The sequence below is a fragment of the Coenobita brevimanus genome, chromosome 11 (genome assembly GCF_032717465.1).
Source record: "Coenobita brevimanus isolate Jiangsu-jjx chromosome 11, ASM3271746v2, whole genome shotgun sequence".
In the NCBI taxonomy this organism is placed as follows: domain Eukaryota; kingdom Metazoa; phylum Arthropoda; class Malacostraca; order Decapoda; family Coenobitidae; genus Coenobita; species Coenobita brevimanus.
Window position 1 is genome coordinate 11,091,019 of NC_136964.1, and position 13,077 is coordinate 11,104,095.

Consider the following 13,077-nt stretch of genomic DNA (forward strand, 5'->3'; position numbering starts at 1 on the left):
GCTGCACGAGACGTACATGAGGGAGGGTTAGTGCCACCTTTAACATATGGATGTGAGACTATAGTGTGGTATGAAAATGAAAAGTCAAGAGTAAGAGCAGTGGAGATGGGACTGCTGAGGAATATATGCGGAGTATAGAGGGTGGATAGGATACGAAATGTGATTTGTGAAAGGTGTGGAGTGAGTCGGTGGACACCAGAATCGATGAGTGTGTACTGAAATGGTATGATAATGTGGAGAGAATGGATAACAATAGAGTGGTGAAAGGTATATCTGAGCGAATTTGAAGGAGAGAGGAGGCAAGATAGGCCAAGGAGAAGGTTGAGAGATATGGTGGATGAGTGTGTGAGGAAGAGAGGTTTGGAAGTCGGTGAGGCTAGGGAACTGACAAGATTGAGCTGGCTGGATGAATGTTGTGAGAAAAAGTGTATGATCAGGGATTTTGGCACCCCTTGTGAGCATGGCAGCGTTTGGATTGCCTCAATCGGATACGTTTGTGTGATGCTACAGAATGTGGTGAATGTTTTTGGTGTAACCGATAGAGTTAGGATTCCGGGGGCTTGAATGATGAGTGAATGGAAGCGTGGCCCATTGGATTGGGCAAGTTTGGGCTGTCTAGACGTTGCTGCTACTCACCCTGCTCTTGGGTGGGAAAGGAGGTCCGGATGATGATGATGAATTGTTATTCCTTTTAAGGAAATTTTAAGTTGCATATCGTCACCCTCATAAAGGAACTGCCAAAGTCATTTTTCAGCGATTTCTGATTTTTGCCTAAATCAATTCATCATTACAGTACGTGGCGCACCCATTGGTATAGCTGCCTTTGTCAGGTCTGCAGTAGAGTGTGAGTGGTCTTAAATGCACCTCAAGTTTCTGCTTAAGTCATTGAAAAGTTAAGAAAATAGAGACTTTTTTCGATTTCCCGAAAAGTATAGAAAATGACAGGCAGTTTCTTTATGAGGGTGACGATATAAAAATCTGAATGGATCAAGAAAAGTAGGTTAATTTTTATGAAAAATTGAGTCAGATTCTTTTTCCAGAGTATGATAAAGTGTTTAGTTGATACATGTGTTTTGAATACATATTATGCATTTATATAAATTGTGCTTTTTAATCCCCTTCAATCAAGTGAGCGATTACTACTACTTGGTGATTTATTCAGCTTAGAGCCCAGTAGTTGAGAGAGCTGGGGAAGAGGGAAGGGTTCCGGAGGACTGGAAATCAGGTGTAATTGTTCCTTTATACAAAGGAAAAGGTGAGAGAAAAGTGTGTGGTACCCATAGGGGTATTTGCCTTCTTAGTGTGACTGGTAAAATATATGGTAGAATACTCATTGATTGGATTAGGCATATAACAGAGGAGCTAGTTGGAGAAGAACAAGGGGGATTTAGGAAGGGAAAAGGGTGTGTAGATCAGATATTTGTTCTAAGATGTTTAGTGGAGAAGTATCTAGAGAAGGGAAAGAAAGTGTATGCTGCCTTCATGGACTTGGGGAAAGCTTATGACAGAATAGATAGGCAAGGTATGTGGAAGATATTGAGAATATATGGAGTGGGGGGGAAATTGAGTGCTGTGAAGAGTATGTACGAAGGAGCTAAGGCTACGGTGCGAGTGGATGGTGAGCTGAGTGAGTTCTTGATCTAAATGTGGGACTGAAACAGGGTTGTGTGATGTCTCCATGGCTGTTTATTCTATACAGTACATGGATGGCATTGTAAAAGAGGTGCAAGGTAGGGCAGTGGATGTGGGGGTGGCTCTAATGAATGAGGGTGAGATTTGGAAGATTCCGGTGTTGTTGCTGATGATACAGTATTGTTGAGTGAAGATGAATGGGAGTTGCAAGGTTTGGTGAATGAATTTGGGACAGTGTGTAGGAAGAGGAATCTGAAAGTTAATGTAAACAAGAGTAAAGTTATGGTGTTTGAGGGGAATGAAGTCACAGAGTGTGCAGTAAGGTTGGATGGTGAGGATATGGAGAATGTGAGTGCATTCAAGTACTGTACTTGGGTAGTGTGATGAGTAAGGATGGAACTTTGGGGGATGAAGTGCATGAAAGGGTACAGCAGGGAAGGAAGGTTGTTGGTTCACTGAAAGCAGTGATGAGAAATAGGGAGGTGAGTATGGAAGTTAAGAAGTCACTGCATGATGATATTGTGATCCCTACCCGGACGTATGGAAGCGAGGCGTGGACCTTGCAAGAGGGGAACAAGTCAAGAGTGAGAGCAGTAGAAATGAGTTACTTGAGAGGAGCATGTGGAGTGACATGGAGGGACAGGTTGACAAATGAAGAAGTGAAGGAACGTTGTGGGGTGGATGTGAATGTGGTTGAGAAGATTAGGAAAAATACACTGAGGTGATTTGGACATGTGGAGAGAATGGAGAATGAAAGACTGACTAAGAGGGTGTATGTAGGTGAGGTGGAGAGAGGGAGAGGGAGGGGTAGACCGAGGACGAGGTGGAGGGATGGAGTTGAGGGGTATGTGAGGGAGGGGGGAGGGTAGTCAAATGGGGGGTGACAGAGCGACTTGGAGGCGTTTTGTCTGCGGCCACCCTTTGCGGGATTAGGGCGTCAGGCTATAGATAGATAGATAGTTGAGAGAGAGAGACTAGTATTGCTAAATCAAAGATGTAAACAGCAGAATAATAATTAGGATCACCTGATGAAGGATACCAAGCATGAAAGAATAAGATAGATTAATACTATACCTAATCCAGGTAGGAAAATCTGCCCTAAACTGAAAGGAAACTGGCAGGAAAATATAAGAATAAAATAGACATCTCTGGGCCTCCTGAGTGAAAAGGGTCGTGTTTATGGAAGAAGAGGAAAGGAAGAAAAATGGTGAGCTCTTGCTAATGTTTCTCCCTTGTCATATTTCGTAACCAGAGAAGGCCATCGGGTCGAGAGAGAGAGAGAGAGAGAGAGAGAGAGAGAGAGAGAGAGAAAGGCGACGTGGATCTTGTGCATTGTAGGTGGTTGTGGCTTTAATAGGTATGTAGACAGGTAGTTATAGACAAAGTGTGTGTGTGTGTGTGTGTGTGTGTGTGTTACAAAGACAAGTAGTACGTCAGAAGGTCTTACGACTTATCTTCCCCCTCTTGTTCTTTGCCCCTCCATCTTCCTGCATAATAAACACTTCCCTCTACACACTACAGGCACAATAACCTCTAAATAATCAGTTTATCATCCAATTCTGTCACGTACACCACACCGTCTTCTTTCCCCATCAGAGGCAGGGCTGATTATGTACATTTTGTTATAATTTGGCCGAAAATTTCCATCTTGAACATCCAACTGAAGCAATAGATTAACGCTAGATTATGATGCTAGTCACGAAGAAGTGCTGTGGAGAGGATATAGAGCCGTAGTATTATTCCGCTTCTGAGCTGCATGGAAAAAGCTGCAAAAGGACAGGTTAAAGGGAATATAACGCTAGATTATGATGCTCATCACGAAGAAGTGCTTTGGAGAGTAGAGCCGAAGCATTGTCATATTCCTCCAAAAGGCTACGTGAAATAAACTGCAAAAGGACGAAAATCTAGGCCAAGTTAAAGTAAAATGAGTCTAGTCAACCCAGCCATTCCTCCTTTATTGGAGCGCCTTGAACCACTTGACCACAAGGCCCTTATTTTGTTATGGTTACCACCCAGCGTAGTAAATGGTTTCCTGAGCTACAAGAAACCATTTGCATTTTCATACTGTAGATTATCACTTGAAGGTAGCGCTACATGAAGTGAGTGGATGGTGGAAATAGCGTAAGAAAGGGAGGCATTTCCTGCGGTGAGGTTTTGCTTCTAAATAGGGACAGACATGCCCTGAGGTCCATCTTGAAGGTCTCTCTCTCTCTCTCTCTCTCTCTCTCTCTCTCTCTCCCACACACACACACACACACACACACACACACACGCAGATTCCTCGGTAGAGGGAACTTCAAGTAGCAACTCTCTCTCTCTCTCTCTCTCTCTCTCTCTCTCTCTCTCTCACACACACACACACACACACACACACACACACACGCAGATTCCTCGGTAGAGGGAACTTCAAGTAGCAACTCTCTCTCTCTCTCACACACACACACACACACACACACACACACACACACACACACACACACACACACACACACACACACACACACACACACACACACACACACACACACACGTGCGCGCGCGCGGAAATTCCTCTGAAGGGGGAACTTCCGATAGCATCTCTCTCTCTCTCTCTCTCTCTCTCTCTCCCTCCCACACACACACACACACACACACACGCAGATTCCTCGGTAGAGGGAACTTCAAGTAGCAACTCTCTTTCTCTCTCTCTCACACACACACACACACACACACACACACACACACACACACACACACACACGTGCGCGCGCGCGCAAATTCCTCTGAAGGGGGAACTTCCGATAGCATCTCTCTCTCTCTCTCTCTCCCTCTCTCTCTCTCTCTGGAATAATGGCGTTTATATATATATATATATATATATATATATATATATATATATATATATATATATATATATATATATATATATATATATATATATGTATATATATGTATATATATATTCACTTCACTTTAACTTGGCCTAAAATTGCCATCTCTCAATCACTGCCGAGTTATAACAGTAGATCAACACCAGAATATGATGCTAGTCACGAAGAAGTGCTCTGGAAAGGTTGTAGAGCCGAAGTATTATTTGTCCCTGAGCTACAGGGAAAGAAAAATTGTCATATACACGATAGTTTTATTCTTATTTACAAAACATTACCCCACCCTCTCTCTCTCAGAAAAATTAAATTTGGTAATGACATGGATACGCCTAATAATACATTTGTTAAAAACTAGAAGGTAACTTTTTCATTATCATTATTTTCATCATCGTCTTATCGTGGAAGATGTGCAGGTTGGCCTGGGAGGAAGATTGAGTCCCGGATGATTGGAAGTCAGGTATAATTATTCCGTTGTACAAAGGGAAAGGGGAAAAAGAAGTGTGTGGTAATCATAGGGGCATTTGTCTTCTTAGTGTAATATGAAAAGTATATGGGTGGATACCTACTGACAGGGAAATAACAGGAATTAGTTGGAGAAGAACAGGGAAGCTTTAGGAAGGGAAGAGGTTGTGTAGATCAGATATTCATTCTTAGATCTTTAGTGGAAAAGTTTCTAGAGAAGGGAAAGACGTATGCGGCCTTCATGGATTTGGAGAAAACATATGACAGGGTGGATAGACAAGGATTATGGAAAGTATTAAGAATATATGGAGTAGATGGGAAGTTGTTAAATGCAGTGAAGAGTATGTATGAGGGTGCTAAGGCTGCAGTGCGTGTGGATATTGAATTGAGTGAGTTTTTCTATTTGAAGGTTGGGTTGAAACAGGGATGTGTCATGTCTCCATGGTTGTTCAATCTGTATATGAATGGGGTTATAAAAGAGGTACAAGGTAGGGTAGTGGATGTTGCAGTGGCCCTGATGAGAGAGGGCAGTGTATGGAAACTCCTTGTACTGCTGTTTGCAGATGATACTGTGTTGTTAGGTGAAGACGAAGGGGAGCTGCAAGGCTTGGTGGATGAGTTTGGGAGAGTGTGAAAGAAACGGAATCTAAAGGTGAATGTAGGGAAGAGTAAAGTTATGGTCTTCGAGAGGTGAAGTCAGTGAATGTACAGCGAGGTTGGATGATGAGGAGGAAATGGAAAATGAGAGTACGTTTAAGTACTTGGGTAGTGTGATGAGTAAGGATGTAAGTTTGGAGGGTGAAGTGCTTGAAAGGGTACAACAAGGAAGAAAGGTTGCTGGTTCCTTGAAGGCAGTGATAAGAAACAGGGAAGTGAGCATGGAAGTGAAAAAGTTACTACATGACAGTATTGTGATACCAACTCTAACGTATAGAGGTGAAGCTTGGACGTTGTTGGAGGAACACAAGTCAAGAGTGAGAGCAGTGGAAATGAGTTATTTGAGAGGAGCCTGTGGAGTCACATGGAGAGGCAGACTGACAAATGAGGATATAAAGGGGCGTTGTGGTGTGGATGTGGATGTGATAGGAAACGTTAGGAGAAACACACTGAGGTGGTTAGGCCATGTGGAGAGGTTGGGGAGTGAGAGACTGACGAGGAGAGTGTATGTGAGTGAGGTGGAGGGGGGGAGAGAGAGGGGAAGGCCAAGGATGAGATGGAGGGATGGAGTCGAGAGGTATATGAGTGAGGGGGGTGCGAATTGGGAGCAGGCAGTGAAATGGCGGGAGACAGGGTGACGTGGAGGCGATTTGTTTGTTGCCACCCTGTATAAGGGATTAAGGCGTCTGGCAATAGATAGATAGAGAGTCATCATCATCATTCTATTTTTATCATCATCATCCAGACACATGAAAATCGAAATTCGAGATGACCTATTATATGAGCGTAAAAATATGGTCATATATCCATTCACTCATTCGATGTAGCACTTCACTCGTTATATACATTGAGGACGTTAGGCCGCAGTCTCGTGGGTCTAGGAAGCTCCGTAGCATCTCTTCCTTAATTATTTATTTTGCGTAGTACACCTTAATTAATATTTACCTGTATGTTATCTGTGCTCTAAGGACTCACGTACGTGTGTGTGTGTGTGTGTGTGTGTGTGTGTGTGTGTGTGTGTGTGTGTGTGTGTATTACAACCCCAGGCTCATTTAAACGTGAACCCAATGGACTGCAGGCTGAAGTTACCCTCCTGCATTCCACCATCATCCTTTTAGGGAGGTAGTTGAGGGACATTTGAATAACCAGGCAGTGGACCTGATCTTTATATCAGCGCCACCACGTGAAGGCGTCCCTCACCATGATAACATTAACGTACAACATGCAAAAATAACTTTTAGTAAGAGGTGCTTGGGAGTTACCTAAGATTGCGAGAAAGCGGCCAAGTATAACTGAGAAATGCGATGGTTTTTGCGAAGACACACGCTTCTTCATCGCTGACATAACCAAGGAGAAATTAAACAGAGATTCACACGTAGGGCAGTGTAAACAGGGTGGATTATAAGCCAGGAAACACAGGTGCAATGGATCACTTCTGTCGATATGCCGAATCGCGAAATGCTATAATATTTTAAATTCAAAGTCATTCAGATTCAGATTATCGTGGAGGAGAGGAATGAGTTTCAGTTAAGCAGTTGTAAGGATGAGGAATAACACACTGAACGAGAAGAAATAGGAGGAGAGGAAGGAGGAGGAGGAGGAGGAGGAGGAGGAGGAGATGAAAAAGGAGGAGGAGGAGGAGAAGGCTTGCAAGAGTGTAAGCAGGGACTGAAACCCCGCCTGTCATAATCAAGACTTTTTCGTTTCAAGATACCCTTAATAAACTGAAGGTCGAAGGCAAAGGGCAAGACGAGCGGAAGATGTGTTTGAGTTGACAGTGTGCTTATGTGTCCTGGCTTAAAATCACCCTAAACACGTATTTATAAATGTACACTTATCCTGGCAAGACTTTATGTTTGAACCTTTGGATAACCACAACACATACTTCCCTGAAAAGGCTTTATAGTATACTGGATGGTAGAAAAATAGTAATATATATATAGGGCTCTAGTTTAACATTGGTCGTTTCCAGCCATGCATCAGGACCCTTCCATACCATATACGTGCTGGCACGGGCGGGAATTCTACCTCATTTTAAAGAAGTTCTCCTCCCCCGCCCACCTATCCGCCCACGTCTAGCAGGGCCACTTGGGTTGCAGTTGTGCAAAACTGTAAGATGTAGTCGCATTCAAGCAGCGTCTGGATCGTGAAAATTCGATACTAAACATCCACTCAGTTTCACTTCCGCCCACGTCAGCATGTACTTGGTATGGACGGAACTTTAGTTAGCAGTGACTGAATAAACCACACGCACAAAATAATGTCTATAAGGTAACGGCAAAACACACATTATATCAATATCCCTTTAGGGCGCCGGAGAGAAAATATAAATGCAAAAATTAAAAAGTTTGACGTGAGCGTTAGTAACTGCTGCATAAATCACCCCGCTAGTTACAGCATAATATAAATTGCTTAAGAAGTAAGTTGGAGGTACGGAAATATATCACATGGGCGTCATAAATATAATGTTGACCTCGTATTTCACGGGTGTTGTGTCACAGTTTTCGAATTCCCAAACTAACGATCGATTTGGAGTCGTAACGCTGGCTTGTTTTTACAGTAATACATAGACAAAAGAATGTAGAGAATTTCCATGTCACCCTCCTCCTGCAGGGGAAGGAAACATATTCTTTGTTATTATCTATTTCTCTCAGAGGGAGGAGGGAAGAGGACAGTTTCTTGCCTCGTGTGTAGTTCTCCCTTCAAAATACAGATCTTACCACCGCGAGGAAGATGATAGGTAGAACAAGGAGAGAAGGGAGCATAATTTTCCCTTCTCCCTAGTTCATCCTGGAAATAATAATAATAATAATAATAATAATAATAATTGTGAGTTACGACATGAATCGATCGTGTCTGAGAATCCCACCCTGTCTTGTGCCTTAAGTATATCACAGAAGTTGTTGGTATATTTACAAACATTCCTTATTGTAAGTCGGAGATATGTATGAAAATGCCACCTTACTTATTTCTCTCCCTCTCGTAAATGGTGCTGGAAAACTTCTCTCATAAGTGGTTCGGTCGGGGATACGGTAGAAACTGCCACGCAACTTCCTTTTCTCTCCCTCTTGTAAATGGTACTGTACTATAAAATTTTCTTTGCAAGTCGTTCTGTAACTTCGGGAAATTCTATCTAGTCAGTTTTTAAGATATTGTAGTCATGGAACTTTCATCATTTCAGTCTGATTACGTACCATTTATTTTGAAATATGCCATCTCCAGTTTCTTTAAATCCGTTCAATCCGCTAACGTATTTTCTGATTTTTTTTCTTTGCCTACTCTTTCAAATCGATCGTATTTCGTATTTTTGTTACCTCCTGATTAGCGTATTTAGCGTTGAGGTTTTTTGAACTAGAGGGGTTAGGTAAAGCCTCCATGGACCCCTTCAGTGCCAGAGGCCTTTAAGAAGATAAAAAACCGTCAGGAAATAGCAAGATTAAAATAAAATGAATATGACATCGGACTGAAAGAGATAATAAGGAACTTTTTGTTAATTTTCTGTAGACTTGAGTGCAAAATTAACGTCCAAATACGTGACTTATAATGAAGACTCGCTGTACTGCATTTTAAATTTCGTGATGAAGATCCCACGTCCCCCCCTCTTTGCACCTGATTGGTTGATTTAAATGCGGGAGCGGTAATGCCATGGATCCATATTTTGTTTGGTTTTGTGTGTGTGTGTGTGTGTGTGTGTGTGTGTGTGAGACCCCTCATGGTTCACCCAATCACAGTGCAACATTAGGGTTGGGGGCGTGGCTAAATTTCCACCAGCTTAAATTAAACGGCGTGTATAGTTTGTAGGAGAGATTACTGTTATACCGGACTGGCTTCTTTCATGGTCACTACGTCTGGGGTGAAGCTCGGGTTGGTGTGGGCTTCAGGGTGAGTCTGGATTGAGTTGCTTTGGGGTGAGTGATCGTTCTCCGTCTCCGCGTATGCCTCAGGCCCCACTATGGATAACACGACAGGTAGGAATACAAGTCCGTAGTATAGTCCAAGAATTGACGCAGCTGTGAATATTTTGAAGAATGTAATGAAGACGTGTGAGGAGGAGCTGGCGAGGAGGACGAAGGATAGGAGTGTGGACAGACCTCCCTGTAAGACAGCTGATCCAGCGTTCTCTAAGGCCGCACATGCCCTCTCTCTCTTGTTCTCCAGTCCACGTGCAGCCAGGAAGCCGTGAGCGATGTGTGCTGCATAGTCCACACTCAGTCCAATTGCCAGGACGAGTGCGATGCAGGATACCGTGTCGATGGTGAGGCCCCAGATCCACATAGTTGCCGTGACACCCAGAACTGTAGCCCCAACGCACGCCATGACCAGAAACGCGGCAGAAAGAGAGGCAAGGAGGACCATGGTGACCACTCCTACCACCACCCCAGCGAGGATGATGTTGCGCCACAGTTCATAGCCGACGATCTCGTTTGTCTCCCAGATGCTGTACGCCTGAGCCCACGCCGCCTTGTACCCCTGGACTGGCACTTCGTCCAGCAGGTTCTTGATGGTTGTGAGAGCCGCTGCCTGTTCTGCTGGTGATTCGGCTGGTCGATGTGTGATTCCAATTCTGAATGAGGTCACTGGGGGTGCTGGTCTGTAGCAATCCAGCTTTCCTTTAATTGTGAAGTCCCCTCGATAGGATGCCCCTGAGGAGGATTGCAGGAAGATGGATAGGATGTCCTGCAGGATGGCGTTAGTTAGGGTGGCGTTATAACCAGGCATCAAGGTCATGTAATCTTGGAAGGCCGTGAACCAGGCATCAACAGAGGTCACCACTCGACTGTCAAGAAGGTTATGGGCGAACTGTGTCAAGACTGGGATATCATCTGGGAGGCTCACGTTGGAGAAGTAAATGTACCCTCTCTCCCCAGCCTCAGGGAAGTGTTGTTTGGTGGCACTGAAGGCATCATACAGGTAAGAGGAGCTGGGGATGAACCACATGGGGTTAAACTCTTGTCGGAGATTCAGTGTTGCCCACACAGAGGATGCCACAAGACAGCCTGACCCGAAGAGAATGATCACACGGACTGGGGTACTGAGGATGAAAGGACAGAAGCCATGTTTAAATGCCTTCTTCATCAAATCGACCTGGCTGCAGGCACTTGGAGTCCAGTCTTTGTGGGTGTAGAACCAGAAGAATCCATTACGTTTCTCCTCCATCCTCTTCTGGTCCTTAACTAGCCATGCCAGGAAGAACGTAGCCTGCATCACATAAACTGCAAATATACCGATGGCGGCGTATAGACAGAAGGATCGTAAAGCTGGAAGATCCGTCGATGCACCTACAGCAAAGGCAGTGACATCAGTGAGGGAGGTGACAGTGATGGCGACCCCAGCATGGCGCATCGTCTTCCCTGCCCGTTGAACTAGATCCCCTGGGCCAGCTGCTTCCCAGGCTGCCATGATGACAAACATATCATCAACGCCCAAACCCATCAGTAATATCGGCAGGATGGAGTTGATGGGGCAGTAGGGGATGCCGAAGACTGAGCAGAGGCCGTAGGAGATACCCACAGACTGACCCACACTGAGGAGGCCAAGGAACGCCAGCATGGGCCTCTGTTCCACAAGGTTCCTCCGGCCAAGTGTCATGTTCACGAAGATGGACATGAGTGCAAAACCAACTGCAAGCCACTTAACATCACCCCAGATATTCTCATCACTGACTGATCCAAAGCTGCTGGCTGCCCGGGCATATATGTGGAGGTTTTTAGGGTGGGAATTATTCAGTACCATCTCGACCCAGGTGTTCTCCCACTCATAGCCTGCAGTGTCGACATGCTCCCCACTCCCCATGTCAACCACGTAGTCTCCACGATCAACAGCAGCATTGTCGACGATGGAGACCCAGATGTGTGTAGCGGCACTGGCTCCTGTTATATTCCCAGCATCATCATACTGAACACTACCTAGATATGAAGTAAAATTGACCTTATATCCAAACACCTCGCTTATGGTGGCAGTGTTGATATCCTTGAGCACCTGTTCGTCAGTCAGTTCCATAATCTTATCCTCATCTAGGCCCCAAATTTCTAGTAAGCTCGTCTCAAGGCACATGCGTGGTAGACTTACTAGATTGTCGCAGTATGCATTTCTAGGCAGGGTCAGACTCAGATCCTCCGTGTTAATTTGGAAGGTGTTTCGTCGGCGTCTACGTAGGGTTCCGAACTCAAAATCTTCATAGTCGCTCATCTGTGGCTCCTCCTGTGTCATAGGCAGGGATGGTACGCGAGCACAGACGTCGTCCCAACCTGCTTTCTTCTCCCCAGCTTTGAATTCTGAGACGCGCTTGTGTAGTCGCCACATTTCCCGAATCGCCTGGGCTGTTAGAACGTTGTCAGCCTCCCATATGACCATGTGTTGACGGTACGAGCTGGGGAAGTTCTTGGCCTGCCAGTCTAGCACCTGTGGAAGAAGAGAATTGCGATAAGTTTTGACTACGGTAACAATTTGACTGTAGTGATGTCTAAATGGAAACACTCAGCATATTATAGCATCATCGTCATCATCATTTTCATTATTGTCAAAACACTTAACATATCATTATCATCATCATTATTATTTTCACCGTCGTCATCAGAACACTCATCATCATCATCATCATCATAATCATCATCAAAGCACTCAGCGCATCATCATCATCGTGGTCCTCAAAACAGTCCCTCCAATATTGCCATTTTAGATGTGTATGTTCCTGAGACGAGGCAAGGTGTCGCACGCACCTTGATAAATTCAGAATCCTGCGGTATCCACAATCGATAGGGCCTTAATTCCGTGTTGAACCAAAGGCTACCAATGGCACATATGGCGGTGGCAGCGAGGCAAAGGGTGGCGGTGAGGAAAGGGCGGGTGGCTACTCTCCGCCCGTGACTTTCAAACGCCACCTCCATTCCTTGAGTCACCCATCGACTTAGTCCAGAGAGCCAGGATCTGAGGACATAGAAAACGGTAATCAGAGTCTTTTTAAAAATTGTACGGAGATGCAGTGTAAACAAAACGTTAGATTATAAAAAAACTTTAATTGGAAGGGAGAATAAACGTTAACTAAGTGTACAAAGTTAAATGAAGTTCAGATATATAGGCAAAGCGTCCTCATCAACATAGAACGTGCATAGTCTTTGTAAAATAACTACTTTATCATTAGTTTATAGTTACTCTTATTTTTGTTGATTTATTTGGCCTTGTGGAAAGAATGAAGAATGAGAGACTGCCTAGGAGAGTGTATAAGTGAGGTGGAACGGGGAGGGGGAAGGGGAGGCCTAGGATGAGATGGAGAAGTATTTGAGGGTGGAGGTGCATGGAGGGGAATTGTTTGTGGCCTCCCCTTCCGGGATGAAGACGTTTAATGAGAGAGGGAGAGAGAGAGTAGAAAGATAGGTAGACAGAGGGATAGAGACAGACAAACGTAGACACATAAAGACAGGTAGGTAGATAGACAGACAGACATACGCAAAGATGATAG

At 44.5% G+C, this 13,077-nt stretch overlaps 1 protein-coding gene across 1 annotated transcript in view; it reads right to left on the bottom strand.

The window, feature by feature from the left end:
- Positions 1 to 9,431: 9,431 nt before the first annotated feature.
- The window catches only part of LOC145411073 (patched domain-containing protein 3-like), a 3,871-nt gene continuing 225 nt past the window's right edge, over positions 9,432 to 13,077 (bottom strand). The window contains exons 2-3 of the mRNA XM_080281139.1: positions 12,338 to 12,545; positions 9,432 to 12,020 (exon numbers count right to left, since the gene is read on the bottom strand). Of these exons, the coding sequence (XP_080137265.1) occupies positions 9,432 to 12,020; positions 12,338 to 12,545 (2,797 nt within the window). The remainder of the gene's footprint in view (positions 12,021 to 12,337; positions 12,546 to 13,077) is intronic.